Source organism: Alternaria hordeiaustralica (assembly GCF_023758085.1).
Source record: "Alternaria hordeiaustralica strain BMP 2776 chromosome Unknown scaffold_6, whole genome shotgun sequence".
Classification (NCBI taxonomy): domain Eukaryota; kingdom Fungi; phylum Ascomycota; class Dothideomycetes; order Pleosporales; family Pleosporaceae; genus Alternaria; species Alternaria hordeiaustralica.
Window position 1 is genome coordinate 230,200 of NW_026056778.1, and position 23,028 is coordinate 253,227.

General features: G+C 53.5%; 8 protein-coding genes across 8 annotated transcripts; 4 read left to right on the forward strand and 4 right to left on the reverse strand.

Annotated features, from left to right (window-relative positions):
- Nucleotides 1-1,087: 1,087 nt before the first annotated feature.
- Nucleotides 1,088-3,530, reverse strand: J4E84_003967 (uncharacterized protein; the record flags this gene model as incomplete). The annotated part of the gene is made up of 2 exons (XM_049386576.1): nt 1,088-1,907; nt 1,957-3,530. 2 exons carry the CDS (start codon nt 3,528-3,530, stop codon nt 1,088-1,090), a joined length of 2,394 nt encoding a protein of 797 aa, XP_049245346.1.
- A 406-nt stretch (nt 3,531-3,936) lies between these two features.
- J4E84_003968 (uncharacterized protein) lies at nt 3,937-5,472 on the forward strand (the record flags this gene model as incomplete). The annotated part of the gene is made up of 1 exon (XM_049386577.1): nt 3,937-5,472. The coding sequence occupies one exon, from the start codon at nt 3,937-3,939 to the stop codon at nt 5,470-5,472; it is 1,536 nt and encodes a 511-aa protein (XP_049245347.1).
- Nucleotides 5,473-5,616: 144 nt separating this feature from the next.
- J4E84_003969 (uncharacterized protein) lies at nt 5,617-7,518 on the reverse strand (the record flags this gene model as incomplete). Its single annotated transcript, XM_049386578.1, has 2 exons — nt 5,617-7,386; nt 7,441-7,518. 2 exons carry the CDS (start codon nt 7,516-7,518, stop codon nt 5,617-5,619), a joined length of 1,848 nt encoding a protein of 615 aa, XP_049245348.1.
- Nucleotides 7,519-7,935: 417 nt separating this feature from the next.
- J4E84_003970 (uncharacterized protein) lies at nt 7,936-9,688 on the forward strand (the record flags this gene model as incomplete). Its single annotated transcript, XM_049386579.1, has 2 exons — nt 7,936-8,125; nt 8,277-9,688. 2 exons carry the CDS (start codon nt 7,936-7,938, stop codon nt 9,686-9,688), a joined length of 1,602 nt encoding a protein of 533 aa, XP_049245349.1.
- Nucleotides 9,689-12,695: 3,007 nt separating this feature from the next.
- Nucleotides 12,696-14,147, reverse strand: J4E84_003971 (uncharacterized protein; the record flags this gene model as incomplete). Its single annotated transcript, XM_049386580.1, has 1 exon — nt 12,696-14,147. The coding sequence occupies one exon, from the start codon at nt 14,145-14,147 to the stop codon at nt 12,696-12,698; it is 1,452 nt and encodes a 483-aa protein (XP_049245350.1).
- Nucleotides 14,148-18,346: 4,199 nt separating this feature from the next.
- Nucleotides 18,347-20,909, forward strand: J4E84_003972 (uncharacterized protein; the record flags this gene model as incomplete). Its single annotated transcript, XM_049386581.1, has 4 exons — nt 18,347-18,502; nt 18,769-19,677; nt 19,729-20,643; nt 20,709-20,909. The coding sequence occupies 4 exons, from the start codon at nt 18,347-18,349 to the stop codon at nt 20,907-20,909; spliced, it is 2,181 nt and encodes a 726-aa protein (XP_049245351.1).
- A 582-nt stretch (nt 20,910-21,491) lies between these two features.
- Nucleotides 21,492-21,780, reverse strand: NOP10 (snoRNP complex protein; the record flags this gene model as incomplete). Its single annotated transcript, XM_049386582.1, has 2 exons — nt 21,492-21,517; nt 21,600-21,780. The coding sequence occupies 2 exons, from the start codon at nt 21,778-21,780 to the stop codon at nt 21,492-21,494; spliced, it is 207 nt and encodes a 68-aa protein (XP_049245352.1).
- Nucleotides 21,781-22,296: 516 nt separating this feature from the next.
- LCL2 (Long chronological lifespan protein 2) lies at nt 22,297-22,805 on the forward strand (the record flags this gene model as incomplete). The annotated part of the gene is made up of 2 exons (XM_049386583.1): nt 22,297-22,465; nt 22,612-22,805. 2 exons carry the CDS (start codon nt 22,297-22,299, stop codon nt 22,803-22,805), a joined length of 363 nt encoding a protein of 120 aa, XP_049245353.1.
- Nucleotides 22,806-23,028: the final 223 nt, after the last annotated feature.

Genomic DNA, 23,028 nt, shown 5'->3' on the forward strand with positions numbered 1-23,028 from the left:
ACCGTTGAGCTCCTGGTCGGTAGCGAGTCGGACGGTTTCTTGTATAGGCGTTGCTCAGGATCCACGCACATCCATTGCGCAATGGTGCGCATCTCGTTGAAGATAAGAAGGCTGCGGCCAGCATAATGAGCTGAGATATCTTCTGGTTGGGATAAGAAATTGTCAACATTATACATGCAGTTGTCTTGCAGAGTGACCAGCTCTCTGTTGGCAACCCGACCATCCTCTTTAGTCCGCAGGCGGCAGGAGAAGAAGACAGGAAACGGCTCCAAGAAAGCAGTAAGACTTTTCAATAAGTCTACGTGTGTTACCACCTTCGGTAGCCACTCGTGAGCTATTTTCAACGCAAACAAAAGCTCTACGTCAACTTCCGAATTGACTTTAACGATGACAGGCCACTGGCCTTCATCCAACCGTTGTTGTAGTGCGGCAGCCTTGCCGTACTCTGGGAGTTCAAACGTTGATCCTTCCATGCTGCATTTTCTGATGCGATCGTTTGCCTTCTCGAGGATGTTGACAGAAGCTTGGACGGTATTGCGGTGTATCAGGCGGAACGATGCTTGGTTATTCAACTTGTAACGCAAACTGCTTGGCTTGTGTGCCATGTCGTGGTTACGGCTGTTCGCGGTGGTGTGGAAGAAAGGTGATCAGGAGCAGTGTATAACACAAAATTGATAGAATCAATTCAAAGGAAGGAGGTAAACGAGTTAAATCGATGACAGAAACTTTCTGGCAACAGGAGCGCACGGGAATATGTATTGATCGGAAGGTTCTTCGTCACGACTGAGGGCGATTGGTGAAGCCTGCCGGAGGACAGTCCGATGCAGAGATGTAACTGTAAGCATGGCTTAATAGGGTCTTGTTGGACCCCTCTCTTGCCGTATTCGGTTCCGCGGTTCATCATCACGAACATCTAAATGAGGCCAGAGGAAAATTCCGTGCAACTCGGAGGCTGGCAAGCTATATCGCTAGCATACTGGCTATGGTAGCCTGCCGAAGCAGTAGGACTCATACCTAAAGCTATCTCAATAATCGTAATACACCTTCCCAGATAGAATGTTGACATCACTAGCTATGACATACTAGCTCACGCCTTCATATGCTCTTCGAACAACTTCTTCTGCTTCTCCCACTCCTTCTTGAGCTTCTTCACCCTCCCCTTAGCCACATCAGCACCGTCCTTATCCTTCGTCGGCAGACCATCCTCATCCCACGCACTATACTCCTCAGTCCTAAACATGTCCTTAGGGTTGATCTTAGCTTGCTCTGCGAGCTTCGCCTTCTTCTCCGCCTCCTCGCGTTCGCGCTTGAGCTTAGCCTCCGCTTTCTGACGAGCAATTTCCTCTTTCTGAGAGCGGGCGGCTTGCAGCTCTGCGTCGACCGGTCGGACCATGGCGGGCGCGTTCTCGCGGTCTTCAAGGTAGATGCCGAGATCCCAAAGGTGCGTGTCGCGGAGCTGGTCGCACAGGTCGAGGTAGTCCTTTGCTGGCGCTTGCTTCTTTGCGAGGTCTTGTAGAGACTGTTGGAAAGTGGAAAGGACTTCGGCATATGGGACTGCTTCTATGTCTTGTTGCTTCGCGGGGTTATGCTGGGCGATGATAGAGTCTAGGTTCTCGTTGAGATCGCCGGCTATGGCATGCTGCCTCACTTGGTCCCGTTCCCGTGAAACAGCGTATACGTGCTCTTTGGCGGCCGAAGGAATATCGATGCCAGCCCAGCCGATGCCACCGTCCCAGGGGTCAGCTGAACCGTCAAGGCCGAATATCCGGACCATGCGGGTGATGTAGCGAGCGACGTCGAATGAGACATCATCAGACAGTCCAGCCTTGTCGGCTGAGTTGTATTCGGTGATGAGGCTGGAAATCGCACGCATAGCGGTAGGTGTGTCGAACGAGTCGGCTAGCGCACTGATGCTACATTAGTAAAAGTTTCGATACCCATCTTCTCGTGTCTTACCTGTGTACTTTCTCCTTCGCAGATTCAAGAGACTGTTTCACCTTCTCGTCTTCAGCACCGGTCGAACTGATGTTTGGGTGTACTTCAAGATCCCGAACTTTGTAGAAGAAGTTGGTGACATAGCTCTCCCATGATGAACCCGACTTTCGCATGTCTGGTGTGATTTCGATACCGTCGTGCCAGCCTCCGAGAAGGAAGATGATGCGCAAACTCCGTGCATTCCAATCACCGCGACTCAGGGCTTCGCGGATTGTGGTGAAGTTCTTCAAGCTCTTTGACATCTTGGAACCGGATATAGACAGGTGACCCATGTGGAGGAAGTAGTTCACCCACTGCGCACCGCCTTCCTTTTGCCAGTAGGCTTCTGACTGTGCTAGTTCGTTGTCGTGATGTGGGAAGCAGAGATCGATACCTCCACTGTGTATGTCCATCTGTTCGCCTAGAACGGCCGAAGCCATAACGGAGCACTCGATATGCCATCCTGGTCGACCTGGGCCCCATGGGCTCTTCCATGCTGGTTCTCCCGGTTTCGATGACTTCCAGAGCGCGAAGTCGGAGTCGTTGCGCTTTTCCGAGGTCTTGACTGTTGACAGAGCACCTTCGCCATCTGCTTGCAGATTCGTGTCACCTCTGTTCCATGGCTCCAGGCGTGCGTAGTGGTTCCCCTTTCTCTTCTCGAAGCTCTCAATATCGAAGTAAACAGATCCATCCGATGTGCTGTATGCCATGCCGTTCTTGATAATTTTGTCTACGAAAGCCACGATGTCATCGCCGTACTCAGTCACGCGAGTGACTACATCCGGATCCAGGACGTTGAGCGCTCGCATATCCTCGTTGAAGCGCGCTTCGTACTTCTTGGTAAGTGTCGTGAAAACCGAGTGGTCGCTGGCATCGATAGTTGAACCATATAGTGAGTCGAGGTAAGGTAACAGTACGTCCTCAGCGCCAGCATAGAAAATCTCCACATCCTCAGGGGTCGACTTCGATGGAGCCAGCAACGACGTGACTGCTGTGCTGGCCGTCCGGAGGTGCATCTTGATCTTCGCTTCCTTGTCGCCTGGCGGACCAACACCGTCGACGGACTTGCCCTGAATGACATTGGCATACTTCTCTGCAGAGTCGCTGTTGAAGCTGCCGATGTTGACATCCTCACTGAGCAGAGGTAGGTTTTTCTTGACATATGCGTCAAAGGCTTTGATGGTAGTGTTGACAACTTCATCCGTTACAGTTGGGTTATCGGCCTTGAACTTAGCGAGAAGATATTGTTGGCGCCCGCGCAGGATGATCTTGTCGTCAACGTCTGTGATATTCTGAACGAACTTCAGCCTGTAACCGTAGTATTGGGCCAGGATTCTCCGCAGAATGTCGTTTGTGACGTAATTTCGAGCATGACCCAAGTGTGCATCGTCGTAGACGGTGGGACCGCAACTGTACCACTTGACTTCTTTGCCTTCAGGATCGATAGGTACGAAGTCGTTCTTTGATCTCGTCAACGAGTTCCAGACTTTCAATTTTGCTGGGCTTGATCCTTTGGGTTCCTTCCACGGAGGTTGGGTGCGCGCCGGTGTCGCCATGTTGGCTGCTAATCTTGGCGATATTTGACTCCTGTGTATCCAAGTGCAGTTGGTTTTCGAAAGTAGAAGTGGGGAAGGCGATTTGACGGTGCGGGACAAAGACCGGAAAGCAAGTACCATCAATGTGGCGGGAAATGGGACTGTAAGGAGTGACGGGAAACGGTGCTAGTAGTCAGGCCAGGTGTAAGTCCGGGAGCCGCTTACGGTGAGTCAGTAAGTGATGTTCTCGTCACGTTCTGTTGGTGGTCTATGGGTGAGCAATAAGAATCCCTGTCAGTGAGGGCTTGGCGTTCCCCTCCAATAGCGTCTTCGAAAGCTCCCCGCTGAATATCTTTTTGTTCTTTGGAGCTCCGAGTCGCGATCGCATCATCTCCACATCTTTGGTCTGTCGCGACTTCTCTCACCCATGGCGACGACACCTTCCCCGTTCCTTGACCCGGGGACTTGCGCGACAGCAGACAATCTCGGTATATTGCAATTGCGCCGCGATCAACTTATTCCTGCCGTCTTGAGACCCGAGGCCGATTCCGACTATCCTGAAGGCAAGGTTGAGAACACGCGATTCGGTTCTTTCCCACATAGTACACTTGTCGGCCAGCCCTGGGGCACGCAAATTCTTGCGTCCCTTGTCGACACTGGGTCGCGCGGAAAAAACAAGAAGCGCAAGAGAGACACCAAAGATGAAGGAGAGGGCACACCAGTCGCCGAGCCGGATACGGCGAAGAAGGATATAGTGAAGGCTGCTGCAGCGAGTAGTGGTTTTGCGCATCTCATACCACCTACACCAGAGATGTGGACGATATCGTTACCGCACCGCACCCAAGTCGTATACACGCCCGATTACAGTTACATATTGCAGAGACTGCGCGCAAGGCCGGGCGACCACATAATCGAGGCCGGCGCAGGCAGTGGAAGCTTTACGCATGCATCGGTACGAGCCGTCTACAATGGCTACCCGGGGACACAAGCTACAGAGCCCGAGACAAACGGCGACGAGGAGAATGCAGTGGGCACATCCAAGAAGAGGAAGCGCAAGACACGGACTGGCGGCGTATACAGCTTTGAGTACCACCAACCGCGCGCAGAGCAGCTACAGCTCGAGATCAAGGAGCACGGCCTGGAACCTCTAGTCAAAGTAACCCATCGCGACGTATACAACGACGGTTTCAATCTCGAAGATTCGACAGGCCCAGACGCCGACTGCGTATTCCTCGATCTGCCAGCGCCATGGCACGCCCTTAATCACCTCACGCGCTCCCCTCCCTCCTCCGCCGCATTGAAGTCCGTCGCTTCAGACCCATCCACGCCAGACGAACCCGCAACCGAAGCACCACCACCGAACACTTCCTCCTCGAAACCCTTCCGCAGCCCCCTCAATCCGCGCAACGCAGTCCGTATCTGCACGTTCTCGCCCTGCATCGAACAAGTCACAAAGACCGTCTCCGCCCTCCGCACCCTCGGCTGGGTGGAAATAGACATGGTAGAGATCAACGCCAAGCGCCTCGATGTACGTCGCGAGCGCGTCGGTCTACAAGAGGAAGGTGTGCGTGGCGGCAACGCGCACCCCGCAAACGTCCAGGAAGCGGTACAACGACTCAGGGACGTGGAAGGCCGCGCGGCAGTGTTCCACAGCATGCAGCGCGAGAAGCAGGAAGAGGTCATGCGAAAGGCTGAGGCGCGGAAACGCGGGGAGAATGTGGGTGAGGGCGGGGAGGTGGGCAAGGGCAAGAAGAAGAAGATGGAAGGCGTGCCGCCGAGTAAACATGACAGGCTTGCTCAGTCGAAGAAGGACATGGAGAGTCGGACATTGTTCAAGGAGGGCAGGCTGGTGCATAGGACTGAGCCGGAGCTCAAGACGCATACCTCGTATCTTGTCTTCGCCGTACTACCACGGGAGTGGACCAAGGAAGACGAGGAGAAAGCGAAGAGGAAGTGGGGATGAAATTGGAACATATGATATCAATGGAAGATACCCAGATTACGAAAACTATTCCTCAAAACAGGAGCTCTGTTCCTCATTTCTGGAAAAAGACATGTGGCTAAAACTAACGAAAACACCTTCGACTCTGCCATTTCCAAGCACCCACTATCCCCACACGGCATCCTTCGCCCTATGGCTACCACTCCTCCCTGGTGGTGTGCTGATGCTGTGCGTCCAAGCCTCGTTTCCGTCGATGAACAGCCTGTAGTTGACAAAGCTCTGCTCTCCGTGTTCAGGTGTGGTAACCTCCACAGCACCAAATTTGCTGTTACCGTCAGGAAGGTACTTGAGGCATACGTCCTCGTCATCTGTCTCTTTGTATGTTCTGAAGGGCAGGTAGAACATGCTCAGCGGGCTGGTGCTGAACTCATGTACCGTAGCGCTCGTAGGCCACTTGCCATCCTTCGGTGGTGGAAAAGACGTAGCGGCGAATTCGTGACGGTCACCGCTAAGGACTACGACGCCGATATCGTGCGCGGAAGAGAGGTCCCAGGCAGCTTCCAGGATACGTCTGCGCTCATACAGATGCCCGCCCCATGTGTCTTCCGACCCGAATTGCCAGTTCTTTGTGAAGGGTGTACCCGTGACAATGAACTTCCAGTGAACACCCGGAGGTGGTAGTTTATGTATCCAGTCCAGAAGATCGGAGAGCTGCTGGGCACCGAGCATGGTTTTCGTGGGGTCAGAAGCGTCTTTGCTCGCGGGGGTACGGTATCGTCGCGTGTCGAGGAGGAAGAACTCTGCTGGGCCTTGTGTGAAAGAGAAGTAAGTGACACCTTCGCGATGAGGAGGAGGGTTGGGCGCGGCGTTGTAGTGCGTGAAGGCGTCGTAGGCTGGGACTGCTACACCCGTCATGTTGCTGTTCCAGTCATTGTGAATCTCATGATCGTCAATGACGTGGATCCATGGCAGGTTCTCGCTCACTGCCGGCCATGATGGCGAAGAGTAGACCTGTCGGTACTCGCGTCTGTAGGTCTCTACATCGCTACCCTGACGATGTGGCACGTCGACGTAAATGAAGTCGCCGAGAAACAGCATGAAGTAGGGCTTAAGCTCTGGTAGCCAGCGCGCTAGGTGTTTCATGCCGGGGAATTCGAGAGGGTGCTGGAAGGGCGTGTACGGGACGCGAGGCTTGATGCAGCTCGAGTGCACGAAAGTGTATTTGTTGTCCTTAAGCATCGATATGCGCCCCGGTTTCGGCGCGGTCGTGAAGGTGCCTGATATGTTTCCCCGCGAAGTCTCGATGATGTACTCGTAAGGCAGATCGGGTCGCAGATGTTCGATGTTCATGACGGTCGTGAAGTCGGTCTCGTTGGTGAGCCAATACTCGGGTTGGCTGGCGCGGTGGGTCTTGTGCATCCACGATCGTTCGGTTCCATCGATGGAGCGATAGAGGACCTTCACGTCAAAGGCGTACGGCTCTCGCACTAGGATCTTTGCGCTGTTTTCCGACACGTAGCCGACGCGTGCAAAGCTCGCATCGTGGCATTGGTGGAGTAACGGAGCGCGATAGACAACGTCTAAGGCCATGGCAATCAGAGCCATGTTGATGCCAAAGGTGATCCAGCTCCACATAGCTGATGAAGGACTTGGGAGCCCAGTGAGCAGCGTACGCAGCACCTTGGGTTCCCTTTCCTCATATTGGACAGTCTCTTGGACGTCAAGCTCTTTCAGCGGCCCATCATCGGCACCGTCAATGAGCTGTACTTCTTCGCTGGAGTCATCGCCGCGTCCACCGACAGTCTCCTTCACAATGATGTCGAGTTCATCGGATATGATCTTGTATTGCGCCGTGTCCTGGAAGCTGGTGAAGAAGGAGGGGATGTAGACGAGCGTGAGGGCGGTCGCAAGTGCAGGCACGATTGTTGTGGGTATCTGCAGAACGGTCAGCTGCATGCATCAAGCTACTCGTTCTCTCCTCGTACGTACCCATCGCAGGAAGATCCATATGCTCAGACGGAGTGTCAAAGAGCTAATGAGGGTAAGAACATCGCTCGCAGATGCCATGTTTGCTAAGCCACAAGCATCACTCGGCAGAGGTTTGACGGGGAGAGATGCGCGTCTCGAAGCTTGTGAAAGTGGAGCCGTCGTCACGCCAGACGCGAATTACCATGACGTCGTTGGCGCTAACGATGGAACAAGCTAGCGGTTCTGCGAACGCGTCTGTGAACGTGTGACTTTGCCATTCACTCACACCACGAACTACAGTCATCTACGATACAAGACCCATCGCGTTCTCAAACTTATCATCACGTAGATATTATGGATAGGCTTAACAGCAAAGAAGGATGCGTCTTACCTATCTGAGGATGCATGCCCGGGCTGAGTTAAGCGACATGCATCTTCAGCTCCTCTACCCGTCAGGCTGAGATACTGGCACATCCTCTTTCCCCGCTTTCCAGATCTCCGCCTCCGGCATACAACATGCGTCTTATCAACACAAGGACTCGGAAATTCCAAGAGTTCATAGGCGCATCGATCCCCCCATACGCAATTCTATCGCACACGTGGGGCAATGAGGAGGTGTCGTATAGGGACTACGTTGAAACCCGTGATGCCTCCATGAGAGGCTACAGGAAGATTGTCAAGACGTGTGAGATCGCGAAAGAAGCTGGTATTACGCACTGTTGGATCGATACCTGCTGCATTGACAAAAGCAGTAGCGCTGAGCTTACGGAAGCGATCAATTCCATGTATCGATGGTACAAAGATGCAAAAGTCTGTTACGTCCATCTGGAGGACTTGGCTTCCGCTGCAGCGATAAGTGTCGATTTACCGAAATGCCGCTGGTACGCCCAATTACTCCATCTACGCTTTGCGTACTGAGCATACTAGGTTCACGCGTGGTTGGACTCTCCAAGAACTGATTGCTCCACGCGACATTCAATTCTATAATGCCAGATGGAACTACATCGGTCTCAAAACGGATCTTGTCGATAATTTGTCGACCATCACTGGCATTGGCGTAGAGATCCTACTGCATAATCGGTCATTGGACCTGGTGTCAGTGGCAACAAGAATGTCTTGGGCGGCAAAGAGAAAGACCACGCGGACTGAAGATATAGCCTACTGCCTACTTGGAATCTTTGGCGTCAATCTCCCATTACTGTACGGCGAGGCTGAAAAGGCTTTCCAGCGACTTCAAGAGGAAATAATTCGTTCGAAAGCCGATCTCAGTATCTTTGCTTGGCAATGCGTGCGGCCTCCAGGGGTTGACAGATGGACGCTTACCGGTGTTCTCGCGCATTCGCCAAAAGACTTTGTCAATGGTCACATCGTGCAACGCATGTATGGGAGGGAAGCTCACGAGTTCTCCTTTACCAATGTCGGCATCAAAACGCGTCTGCGCAACCTTTGGGCTCAAGACTATGGCTGTGTTATGCAGTTGAACAGCTTTTCAATCGAAACGGGAAAGCACTTGGCGCTAAGACTGCGCAAAGTTGGTCCAGAAATGTACCTGAGAGAGGGACCGTATGATCTTCTAGAGTATGCTACTGGCGCCTTTCACGAGCGAAGATCTGTCGAACGATACCTCCTTACTGCCATACCGGCAATACCAAGATTCTCGGATTGGTTGGATCCATCGGTAAGGTTCCAACACGCAGAAAGGCTGTTAGATTTCATGCGAGAATTTCCCGTGCGCGTCAAGCTACCACCGGAAGTTCAGTTAGTCAAGATGTGGCCATCTGACCGATGGGATGAAGAAGATCGGCTGTTCTTTGTCTCTGGCGATTCTCGTTGGGATTCGTTCCAGTTGAACCTGCGCTACGAACTCATTTACGATGCCAAGTCCCCTGACGGGACTGTCACTGAAGCTACCACAACCTTTAGCTTTACTCTGTATGCGTTGGGATGGTCTCATATACAACTTGACGCTGTAGATCGTGCTTCATTCGGTCTCGTAGACTGTCTAGAATATGGACCGACTGTGGACAAGATTCATCGGTGGATTTTGGACGAGGAGCCGACCACAGCTTCCATATCCAAGTGGTTCGCGAAGGAAAAGATGCCGAGAAACCAACTGATACGCTACGATATACCTCAGTCCCCTCGTAGCCTGGTAATAAAGATTGAAAGCACGCTGGATAACGTTGTCACTTTGACAGCAGAGGAGATGCCTACTATCAATGCGCCAGAGCGCGTCACACAACAATGGCCTGAGTTCAGGGACTACTAGATCGATGTCACAAACCGCTCATGTACATATGCTACACAACCAACATCTCTTTCACCGTAGCCAACCCGACTCTACATCCGCTACTAAGTGTCCATACATGTTCGGCGCAAAGTCTCCTGTTCAGGCGCCTCGGCGTCCTCGCATTGTATCTCCTCTTACCGCCGTCGAACCAAACAAATCAGAAATCTCCATCGCTCAAAGATCTTGTCAATTCTGGTTTAATACCAATGTAGACTGCAGAACACCTCCTCAATTTCCTGCTTCACAAGGGTGCAATCCTCAACTTTATGGTATTCGTAAATTTTATCTTCGACATAGAGATGGAAGTTGGCGACTGCACGAACAAAGAATCAATGAACACGTTCGGAGCACAGAGCACATGATTTGGCGGTTAGTGACGAGCTCACCAACACCCCGGGCCGCCGCATAGTCGGCCGAGGGTCTAACAAATGTATTCCAAATTTTGTACACGCACAAGAAGGTTTTATGCATGGTCAAAGGATGAAGTGCACCAGAGGATTGGACGTGATACATAGCGCTTCAATGAGAAGCCAGACTGGAGTGACATTTGAGCGAAGACAGGATGGTGGCAAAGAAGCGCAGCCAGACCAAAGCGATAGGAGAAATGACACGCCAGACGAAAGTGCCAGACCTGTAAAGCAGTGATAGTGGGGTCTTATTGCTGCGCTAAGCTCTTCGCTTTAACAGACAACAAAGATGTCGATTAAAGGACTCGTTCGATAGAACTGCGATGACCAAAATGACGACAATAGCTTTCTTGCTCTTCACTTACCTCATCGTCCGTCATCCTATCACCTAACTTCCCATCCACTTCCCGTCTCATCTCCACACGCATCCCTCGCGGACGATCAAACAGCCCTCATACTCCTACGCAGCCACAACCACATTCACATGCACGCCATACTCCGTCCCTCCGCTATCACAATCACACGTTCCTGCATCCATCCTCCACGAGCTTATCTTCCTTCGTCCCCGCTTGCCATGCGGCCAAGACGCTCTTTCCTTTTCCAGAAGACATGAGCGCATTCGCGGACCCTAACGCGTTTCACCTTGACGAAGGAACAATCATAACACGACACGGAACCAGTGGAACGCGACGCGACATGAGACGGGACGGACGACGGCAAATGTCAACACAGTACAGTAATCACCCCACCCCATTGTCGTCGTGGTCGTAGTCGTAGTCATGTAGTCGTGGTCGTGAGATTAAGGCATTATCCCGGCCACCACAAACACCCAGGTACGCACGTGCCACACGGAGAAATCTTACATTCGAAAGGAAGAAAGGCGGCAACAAGGCGATCACAAGGGTGTCGTCGGAACGCTGTTGCTGTCTGGTAAGTTTGAGATGAACGGGTATCTGATCGGGGTCGGTGGTTTTCACGGCGAGAACAAGGGAATGCGGCAGCGCCGAGTCAAGTCACGGGCTGAGGGTCCTTTTTGTTCGTCAATTTCGGACGGCGGGTTATAGACAGGGTTGGGTCGGATATTGAGATCGCCTGAGTGAGGCTGCTTTTTTTTCTTCTGTATCTCGTGTCTATCTGGCAGGTGGGGTGCGTCGTGGGTGTGTGACCGTGTGATGGTGGAGTGGAGAAGGGATGGGCGGTGGGTGGAGTAAAACGGTCGTCGCGTCGGGGGACAGAACGGTGTTTATTGCAACTTAGTCAGGATAGCCGAGCATGGATGCTGAGGGTGAGTCGAGATACTCATCTCATTGGCGGTATGATTGATGGAGCGACGGAGGGGAACGCATGGACTACACGTGTACTGTAGCAAAGGCAAAGCAAATTCCCATCATTGTCGCACTGCAGGTATACGCGGAGAGGGCGTTTGTCAAGTCTTTTTCCCCCGGCTCTAGTAGCTACTTCGGAGTACTATCGTTTGCATACCCGAGTAAAAAGCATACAGAGTTCACACTTCCAGCCGACACGCACGCTACACATGTCGGGTGTCTGCAAACTGTCGGTGTTAGCCGATAGGCTGCATGTTTCGTGGTCCAGTTAGTTTCCTTCTGTTCGCCTCGTTCGTCTTCCCTAACAGGGACAAAACAAGGGTACCTGTCCCCACATCAGTCACCCTGCGAAAGCCAAGCCCAAAGAAACACAGCGCAAAACTGGGTCTTTGGACGCCTTCGGTCCGCGGCAAAGCAGGGTGCTGGTGGGGACGGCGGAACTCAGTCGGTCCTGGGAATAATGCCTTTTTTTCCGGAGCCGAAGGTGTTGTAGGAAGAGGAAACTTGGATTTTGGAAGTTGAGACCCAAGGTCCACTGTAGAGAGGGTCTGGCAACGTCATGTTGGACCGTGGTGTTGGGTTCGCGAAGGTTTGTTGATGCCTGGTTATGCTGGGAAAGTTTGTGGTTGGAAACCTGGTGGTTGGGCTGCGTGATGTGGCGTCATTGTGCATGCGCGCTGGCGATATCGTTGTCGCAAGTTGATGGCGTGATACTCCGGAGTACCGTGAACATGTACGTCACAAAACAAAAGTGTTAGCCATGATCATGGATTCTGGTGGAGCGATGTGACAGGCAAAGCGTTGTAAGCGAAGTAGGTTCTATTTCTCTCATCTCGCTAAGTGACGACGACTAAATGGGATATCATGACTGTTCGTTCCGAAACAAAACAAAGTCAGGCTGCGAGCTGAGCGACAAATTGTAAAATGACAAGAAAATATGCATGCTGGATGCGATGATAGCGACAGATGGATGTGTGGCGGCGAACACTTCGCGAATGCCAACGACGGAGTAGCTGGGAGGGTATCGTAACCTCTAGAGGACAAACAGGAACGGAGAGTAGAGGACAAGGAAATGCCATGTCGTGCGCCATGGGTACACCGGGTATTATGCGCTAAGGTTGCTTAAGTGCCAAGGCGGCGAGCAGGGAAGAAGGTAGTGGCTGGTAGAGTAACATGTGCAAGGAAGTCGCATGCTGGGTGGTTCGTCTATGCATTTATGCGAGCGTTTCGAAACAAATTGAGTTCTTGATGCGTTCATAGGGAATCCATGAAATCCATTAGTGACTTGCGTCGTCGGATTGCGCGGCTCTTGATGCTGGATGTCGCGTCATCGGTCTCGCTGCCAGGAAATTCTGGTATGACGAGTGTAGGCTCACGCTCGTTGGCGCCCCGGGCGGTCATCCTGCCCATGGAGGTGCCCATGGTGGTGGAACGCTTTTGCTGCATAGTGCTGAGTTGCGGGACCGGAGGTGCGTTCTCGGGTGTTGGTGCCCGCTTGGACTCGCTGCCGCGAGACTTGGGTCGGAGGATGGTAGATGCGCGGCGGAGCTTGTTTGGGCTGGAGAAGTTATCTGAGCCTTGGATGGGTGCAGTCATGGGGGTCATGGGCGCTGGTGTCAGTGGTGTGGTGGGTCCTCCTGGGGCTCTGCCGTTGATGCGAGAGTCATATGGCTTCTTCGCTGGCGAGATGGCAATCTTGGCCAGGGAGAGCTTCATAGAGATCGAGCGTAACCGTCGGTGCGCAGCGGGCTTCTTGATGATGGGCGATGCCGCGCTCTTGTTCTGGTTCTCGTAGGGGTCGGAGCTGAGGAAGGATAGAGCGGGCGACTGGGGAGTTAGCGGGGCGAATTGTGATTGCCTATGCGATTGGTATGATGACTGTGATGTTTGTATCCGTGACAGGTCGAGACGGGACTTTGCGGGAACGTATACGGAGGAACGAGCGGAGGTAGAGGGTCGGCGAGGTGGCTCGCTCGGTGCAGGCGAGTAGCTGCGACTTGAGCCGGTCTGGAACGACGATGTGAAAGAAGCGGAGTCGGGGTATGTGCTAGGCTTCTGTGTGATGGGGCTGTGGCTGGTGGAGGGTCGTCGAGGCTCGGGGTCGGCGACGGGTGATGTGGAGCGGGATAGAGGTGGTGAAGCCAGGCGGCTTGTGGGCATGACCTTCATGGACAGGCGCTGTGCCTCGTCGGCCTTGCGTAGCTTGCTGGCTGTGGTAATTGGGAGCAGGTTCGCGACTGAGGCCGAGCGCGGCTGCACCGTTGGGCGATCGACAGGTGAGCGGCAGTCGACCTCAACGACCTTGGGACGACCTGCATTCGCGTACGAGACTAGCACGGCCATGTCGCAGCTCTTTCCCTTGTCCCATCTCGACACAGACATGGTCCTTGCCTTGCACTCCTGTGAGAGGTCGTGGACAACCACGTCATCGTAGTCATATTCTGATTCAGAGGCGGAACCGTCGTCGGCAGTGAGGTCTTCTTCGCTGGAGAGATATCGCTCCTGGAAAACTCTGCCCTCCTTCTTGGTGGAGGGACTCGATGTTGGTGCAGCGGCGGAGTCTATGCGCAGGGTGTCGGGAGCATCGTCGCACAGGTTGGGGCTCGAGGCGGCACTGTCAGTACTGGAGCGCTGTGGGCGGGCGACAACTTCAGGCTTGGCGAAAGTCCACTGCTTCAATTGCGAAGTCACAGCAACGTCGACCATGATTGCGGAGGGAGAATGGAATTGCACCGGCGTGGCTGATCCGGTGGGTGATATATCGGACTGGCTATCGGACTGAGCGGCAGCCGGGACGAGTTGAAACCAAGGCGTGCAGGTGCTACGCGCCAATGGTCGGAGACGTGTGCGTGGCTTGGGAGCACCAGGCAAGCCGGCGCTGAGTGAGACTGGCTGTTGCACGGGGTGGTGTGTTGGAGCGTGAGATGTCAGAGGGTCAGGTGTAGGCACTGAGGGGCACTGTATGTAGGCGTGGTGTGCAGTAGGGTGGGTTGAGAAAGACCGACGCTATATTACGCACATTGGCGAGGGCTGTATATATTGCAGCACTTTCCAAGGCTGCCCACCCCTGGCAGGCGTCGAGGTTTCAAGTACAACCGAGGAGCGAGGGAACCCAAGAGTCAGTTCACCGTGTCGGTGCGCCATTCATCATCTCACGCTGGGCTAGCACAGGCACGCTGCACTGACGCTTGGGGGCTGCATGGCGCAACTCTGCACTGAACTAGCAGATGCGCTCAGGAACCTGCTGTGAGTGGCCCGCAGGCAGTTTCAGACGGCACACCCTCAGCAGCGACACTGCCAGCGAGTGCCATCAGAGCGCCTGCTGCGAACTCATGGCGTGCACACCCGACTGCTGCCGTTGCAAAAGCCCGTGGGGCGTTGCGATGGCAATGTCACCAGAGGACGGCACGCGTTCAAGATCGCCATCCTTTCATCTTCGCGCGAGGCCGCCTTTTCCCTTTCCAGCGCCCTCGACGGTGACCTGACAGGTGTTCCTGTGCCGCTCAGGGGCAGCACCACTCAGCGCCCGCCGTCGTCCACTGGGGTGTCCACCGTGTGGGGTTGGCCCAGGACCCGGCGACGCCATTGCCGAAAGGATCATCGATAACTGTCACCATGTCTTTTTTTCACTGCCCGCTCTAACCGTTGCTTGCCTTGGTTCAGTAAACCTTGACGGGATGGATGGAGGACCCTTCTTCTGCAAACTCTCCCATGCAGGCCTCCCCGACCCCCAGCTGGACTTGCCTCCGACGCCTGCCGCTGCCCGCCCCCAGCTCCCAGCCCCAGCACGCCCGTCGTCGCACTGCGCTGACGGCACGAGAATATCTGCCTCGTCACGCCCACGCCTAACTCTGAGCGCATGCAGCGGGCTCCGAATCCACTTGGCATTAGCCCTCCAGGAACACGCTGATCGCCTGGCTCTATTCTCGGTCCAACTGCCATGGCTCCAGTTTACCTGCAGTCTATCTGCAGACCGTGTGCACGGTCGCTGCTTCCCCATTCGTCGCTGCACTTTCTGTAGCCCACACCGCCAACACCACCATCAGGCCTCCCTGGGCCCCGCGCAGCCTATACCTACAGTTCGTCGTGCCGCCCTCTCAATCACAAACCGCAGAAATTTCCATCGAGTCAAGGCGTGTCCCGTCATTTGTCTGCGAGGGTCTTCTGATTGCCTGCAGAGTCAGTCACGTCGCCGAATGCAGCCACTAGCATCTGCTCGGCAATCTGTGTAGATTACACTACGCCTCTAGCAGCTTATCGTCGGAGTTTAGGACCGTACTAGTTGGCTGCTCGCAATACCGACATGCTTTGCAGAAGGCTGATCAACGGTTCGTTGGAGTTGCAGTCGCGGCCAGTCATCTCACGAGAGAGCCTCGCTGCCTACTGTCAGCATATATCGTCCTGGAAGCATCGGACTACCAGTTCCGGACTCTCACTGCAGCATCGCTCGGACCATAGTCCATTCTTAGTCACTACCGCTGACTTCAGTGTGTTCTGTGGTAGCTTTGTGGTAGCCTTGTTGCACCTTAACAGTCCGGCCCCCTAAGCTTGCGTCACAAGGCGCCCCAAAAGGGTCCAATACTTCAACACCAACGACCGTTTCATCGTCTGATTTCTTTTCGTCAGGTTCGCAGCAGCTCAGACGATTGTCCGGTTCACGCCCATACATACCGTCTGGGCCCTGCATGGAGAGAAGCGTGTCTCACACGCAGTGTCTTCGTGTGCAGTGACGCTTGCGCACCCGTTGCCACGCTCAACCGTACCGCGTGGTACCAAACTCGGCCTCGGAAATATCGTCCTGATCGTCTCAACGTGGTAACGACATTGACCCTGGCGATACATGCACAAGACCGAAACACCCCTCCACCCGATCCGTTACCGTCATCGCATTGAAGTGGCTTTAAGGGCACGATCGATTCACAATAAGGCCACAGGCAAGCACATACTGAGAGACACGGCCCCATCGTAGCAGAGACATGCGCCTCCGTCTGTGATGATGCAATCTCAGTTGCCCCTCGACCCTAGCTGGTTCAGACGCTTCCCTAGGAATCCAACACATACACGAATGTTCGGCCCCGTGGAGCCGCACAGGTATTGTCTGATGTAAGGTCTTACTTTGACGCAGCGATCCGCGATCGAGCATCAGTTGGTGTTCCAGCCGTACTACCAACGGAGGTGACAAACCCAAGGATCAGGGAGCACAGGCATCCACACGTTGTGCTGACAGACGACTCGCAGTGCGCCGAATCACTCTGGACACTTGTTCATTGATCCTGGTTCATCTGCGACGCCTGCGTATCTGTATTACAGCCGCAACAGTCACGCCGTTATGTTTGAGGAGCAAGATACTACGTGGGGGTGTACCGCTAAAATGAGTCGATTGCCAGGTAAGACGGGTCGGAAAAATATCAGTGGAATTTGAGCGATTGACGCTTGTCCATCAACGGCGAGCTACTTATCACCAACGGCGAACCACGCAATTAAGAAGAAGCCGTCAGTCGGGATCGGCGGGCCAACCCAAGAATTTCGCGGCCAACACTCACGGCTAAGCAGAAACCTTCTCGAACATCTGATTATCGGTCGTAATATTGTTCGCACACCACCAGTCAGTGTTTGCTTGGAAGCGAGTTTCACGTATAGTATCCTCGACCGACACCGCGGCATAGCTGTACCGGCTACCGTGTCTTGACCACCATCGCGGGGTATGCACCAATCAGAACAAGACTCGTGTATGGCGCAAGCAACCACATCTAAGACATGGCGATACCGATATTACAACAGTCGGCAGGGATCGAAGATTAGCCGGTTCATGTATCGCCCGGGTAAGGACAGCAGAAATCCTGGACATTGACGATAGTGCAGACAGATGGAGAATCGAACAGCAACAGCTTGCGACTGGACCTTTATGGCTTGCCGTTAACAGTCGTGCGCCACTGGAGTCAAGCAGTGCGCTTGGTGACGACTTAAGTGTTCACCTGAACGGTGCACTCACAGCCATCTCTATGATTCATCATTCAGACGCGCGCACTGGCAACTGCCACGTGCCATCGCACAATTAGTCGCGGTCGCATGGTCAACCGATCATGACCCCGAATGCAAAGTGCTCGCCTTCTGGCCGCTCTATTGGCTTCAGCTCGCGCGCAGGGAGCAACACAGAAGACGCAGACACCCGCAACTCATAAGCGAACTGGACTGACTGCGCACTACCTACAACCTTACAGTATCATCTCCAGGAACAGCAAAGGAGTAACTGGATCGAGACCGAAATCTACTTCTCAACAGAAACGTCCAGATAAGACCCGATAAGCGACAAAAGCAACAGTGTATAACGAAAAACGTTCGCTTCGGATGTATGCGATCCGTATCCAAGCTTCCCCGCATGACCTCAACCCATCGGCGACATCACCGAGGCAGCAGCAGGGGAAGCGACAAGCCATGGGCGGTTACATATCAATTGTGCGACGATGAATCTGTACATCGAAAACCCTGAACGTCCACAGCATCCCCTTTTGTACCTGACGGCCAAGGTGCGTTTTCGCAGATCTCATGGATCAAACGTGGAAATCGATGGATTTAAGTTCCTAGCCGCGTACTTGGCGTGCCTTGTTCGAGACTCTCGTACCTTTTGTTTACTGAAAGCGCTCGCATCCCCGCGTGGTAGATGCCGATTGTTGGGGCAGAAGAAGGAAATATGCAACAACAAGCGCTCTGCATGTGACTTCGCATCGTTGGGACGAGATGTTCATATTACAATGATTATGCCTTTGGATTGACAAGTGTGGTACTCGCTCCAACATACACTCGCTTTTTTCTCTTCGTTTCGAGTTCGTTTCGAGTTCACCTTTTTCCTTATCTTCGTTCGCGATCAATATACCCGATCTCTCAACAAGGAGAAGATGGCAACTATGCTCATGCAGACTGAGGTCCAGTACCAGGCACCGGTCATGATGGTGGCGGCAGTGTCTACGCCGCGCAAGCTGTGGGAGCATCCAGATCCGAAGTCTACAGCGATGTGGAAGTTTATTCAGGATGCGAATGCGAAAAGGGGGTTGCAGATGCAGGTATGTTTTGCTTGCGGACTTGGTGATACAGAGAGGGGTGCATGTTTGCCTGAAGCATCGTGCGCGTCAGGCATGTTCTTTTGTATAGTCAAGAGGCCGTTGCCGCTGGCATCAGAAGGCAGAACTTGTGCTTCAGAATTGGAGCACACGAACGAAAGAACATGAAACTCGACCAGACTCATCGCATGCCATATACCTACGTTATCGTCTACGATGAAGCAGGACTTGTCAAAGATGGTTGAACACCACTAACATGCTCTCTCCAGACCTTCCGCGACCTCTACAACTGGAGCGTCGGCCCCTCACGCACAGACTTTTGGGAAGACATGTGGAAAACCAGCAATCTTATCTATTCCGGCAACTACACAACAGTCGTCGATACTTCGCTACCGATGGAAACAAATCCGCACTGGTTTCAGGGCACCTATCTCAACTTTGCCGAAAACATCCTCTTCACCGCCGACCCCACCTACCCCGGCGTACGCACCACAGTCCACAAGGAAGAAACCAAGATCGCTCTCACGGAAATCCGCGAGGGGAACAAAGAGATCCGTCATCTGACATGGGGTGACCTACGACGACGAGTTGGTGTCCTCGCGAATGCGCTGCGGGCTAGAGGAGTCGGAAAGGGGGATCGTGTCGCTGTCATCGCATCAACGAGTTTCGACACTTTCATTGCGTTCATGGCGACGGTTGCTGTTGGCGGTCTTTTCAGCTCAAGCAGTACGGATATGGGTGCCAAAGGCATTCTCGAACGATTGTTGCAGATTCGACCCAAGTACGTTTTCGTGGATGACTGGACGGTATACAACGGCAAGACCTTCGACCTTCGACCCAAGATTGAGCAGATTGTTGCGGGGATAGAGATAGGAGGTGTTGAAGAGTTTGAGGGTGTTGTTGTGCAGCCTAGGTTTCCTGGAAGACCCGCCGATGTCGCACATCTGGCCAGGACGGTGCGGTTGGATGAGTTTTTGCAAGTGGCCGGAGGGGACAACACATTGACGTTCGAGCGGGTGGCATTCAGGGATCCGTTCCTGATTGTGTACTCGAGTGGAACGACGGGCGTGCCGAAGTGTATCGTGCACTCCACTGGTGGCGTTCTCATCAACGTCGCGAAGGAGAGTATACTGCACAAGGAGATGACGCCCGAGAGCGTCGTTCTACAGTACACAACCGTAAGTCCTACCCTAACCCGATCTCACCTCCCATCTGACTAATCGACGCAGACCGGCTGGATAATGTACGTCGTCTCAGTCCAAGTCTGCCTCTTCGGCACCCGCTCCATCCTCTACGACGGCTCGCCCTTCCAACCCACACCCGAAACCTTCCTCTCCATCCTCGAAGAACAAGGCGTAACCGACTTTGGAACGTCCCCCAAATTCCTCCACGAGCTGCAAAAGCGCAACATCACCCCGCGCACCCTATTCCCCTTCAAGTCTCTCAAAAGCGTAGCAACAACCGGCATGGTCCTTCCCGAAGCACAGTTCGAATGGTTCTACGACACCGGTTTCCCCGCTCACGTCCACCTCCGCAACATCTCTGGCGGCACCGACATCGCAGGGCGCTTCGGTATCGAAAACCCGTTGGAGCCCGTGTATAGTGGCGGCTGCCAGGGCCCGTGTCTAGGCATGAAAGTCCAAGTCTACGACTCCCTCATCGAATCTGGACCCGGGTGCGCGGTACCAGATGGCGAGCCAGGCGAACTCGTCGCCACGGCGTCCTTCCCCAATCAACCTGTTTACTTCTACGGCGACGACGCGGCAGGCACACGCTACCAATCTGCATACTTTACCCGTTTCCCGGGCGTGTGGACACACGGCGATTTCATCCAGATGCATCCCATCACGGGCCAAATCCTCTTTCTCGGCCGCGCAGACGGCGTACTGAACCCCAGTGGTGTGCGCTTTGGCTCTGCGGATATCTACAGTGTCATTGAGACGCATTTCCCTGAGATCGCGGATAGTATCTGTGTTGGGCAACGGAGACCTGGCGATGCGGATGAGAGTGTTATGCTGTTCCTCAAGATGAACAAAGGGTACGACTATACGGATGGGTTGGTGGATAGGGTCAAGAGGAAGATTGCTGAGGAGAGGAGTCGGAGACATGTTCCGCGGTTTGTGTTTCAGACTTGGGATATTCCGGTGAGTTTTGTTCTTCTTCCTCCTCTTGTGAACTTTTGAGAGCGCGATGCTAACGTATGTTACAGACCACAGTGAATTTGAAGAAGGTCGAGTTACCCGTCAAGCAAATCGTCTCAGGCAAGAAGATCAAGCCGAGTGGGACGCTAGCGAATCCAGAGAGTCTGAAGTTCTACGAGCAGTTTGCGGATGTCGAGGAGGTGGTCAGGAGGATGGCGATTGAGAGGTTGTCGATGGAGAGGAGGAGATGGAGAAGTAGTACGTTGTAGGTAGTGCCTTGAGGCAGTAGATAGCGTGTGTGTGGCGTCCTTGGTTCTTTTCCCCCCTTGTCATCTTTCTAGATATCTTTTCTTTCCTTGCATCTTTATACCTATAAGCCAGCTCTGTCATCTCGCGATGCATGTATAGCTTGGCTGTAATACATATCATTCTGTCAACCCTCTTTACCGTCATCTTAGCTTTGAGCGTGGAACACATCTCGTCGATCATACTCCCTAGCCAGGCGGATACGTTGCGATATCTACACCTCACAGATCTCGGCATCAGCACATGGGCACAGTTCAGCACCCCCAAAAGATCAAGTGAGTATAACCATGTCATTGAAAGCCCTGACTTTAAACCACTGAAGAAGAATCTCGGCGCTCCGTACCGCCATGCACTAAATCGGCGCGCGTCTTAAGACTTTTCTTTCGCCAATACGCCGTTGAACGCCCTTGTCATGCCTTCACATCCTCCATCTTTCATCTTTCACTCCCCAGCACATTGTCGCATCTCCAGCTACATCGTCTCCATATTCCCCCACTGCCGCCTTCCGCTCGTAAAATGCCGTTGTTACTGCGCTGTGTGCGCGCTTAGTTCTTCTCAGCAACCTTGTTCTCTGCTTCTCGTTAGCCCCAGTATCCCAAACTCCACCCCCATCCTGGGTGTATGTATCTTCATAGCTTGGTGGCTCAACATACTCTGCTGCGTCAAAAGCAGTCCATAGCGCTTCTTAATCGTAACCCTGTGCCTGCTGTACTTGTCGTCGGGCGAGAAACGGGCCGGGTGCGCGCTCTTGCTGACTTCGCCGTCGATGACCTTTTTCAGCGTGTAGATGCGCTTGGTCGGGTTCGCCGGGTCGGAGATGTACATGAGATGCATGCTAGATTGGGTGTTAGTTTTGCGCTCTTGTAGTTGTCTCGGAAGGTATTTTTCGTGCTGAAGGGGAGGATGCTGCGCCTGTGATTGCGATTGAGGTGGTTGCTGGTCGCGCGCCGTGTGCAGATGCAGCTTCGCGCCGGCTGTAGGAGTGAGACTCACATTCCGGTATTGAGTATATCCCTAAGATTTACAATAGAAGATAGTATTATGGCTGAGCGAATGCGATAGGTGATGTTCGGTGGGTAGTGTGTCGCGTAAGGATGTCGCGATAATGCAGAGCTCGAAATTCCAGTTCGTCGGGCGCGGAGTTTTTTGCGGACCACCGAGCTTTCCATGGTTTATGCCAAGACACCACCCACCCCTGCCACTTTCCCGGACTCTCTGCTGCAGCTTGTTTGGCTCGTTTGCATTGGGCGGATTGGGGAAACCAGACACATCATCCACTTTGACCTACTGTGTACGCTCCACACAAGTTACTCTACGCTTGTCGCATATACACGATATATTGCTGCGGATATGGCGCGCTTTCAAATTCTTCTTGCGGTGCTCGCATCGTTTGTCTGGGGCTCGAGTGCGCAATTCGGCTTCTTCGATCAGATGTTCGGTGGTGGTGGAGGGCAGCAGCATCAGGAGCCGCAGAATGTGAGGAGTGATGCTAGTTGGTATCAGGCGCAGTACGAGGCTGGTATGTTGCACTCTTACCCTCTCTTGCATTATATCGCAAATATGTTCCCAGCCTCGTAGCTTTCTACACTACTTCCGTCGCGCATGCGCCTTCTACAATGACTGGAAAGAGCAGTACAAATGTCCTTTGCTAACGACTTCTCACAGCACAATGCTCCCACTACCTCTGCCCCGGTACCCTTTCCTGCGTCCATTTCCCGCACCACTGCCCCTGCGCATGGGAGAACGTCGAAGACAAAGTCGAGCTCGGTGACGGTATCGCCATCTGTGGAAGCAAGGGAGGATGGAACACTGGCGAGTTTGGCAGGAAGGTTGAGCTGGCCAGGAAGGGCCTGCTATAAGAGGATGATACATCGGTTATGTCATAAGAGAGCGTACGCAGTTGAGGACGGCGACATCATGGCTGGCCATGGAGGGCTCATGTCAAGAGGATACTTCGACATGGGCATAGCTGGCACGGACATACACGTCGAACGAAAAGGATGAGCGAGAATCTTGGGAATGACCAATTAGGCCAGGTCATGATTTCGTTGATTCGCAAATATACCAATAACGCCTTTGCTA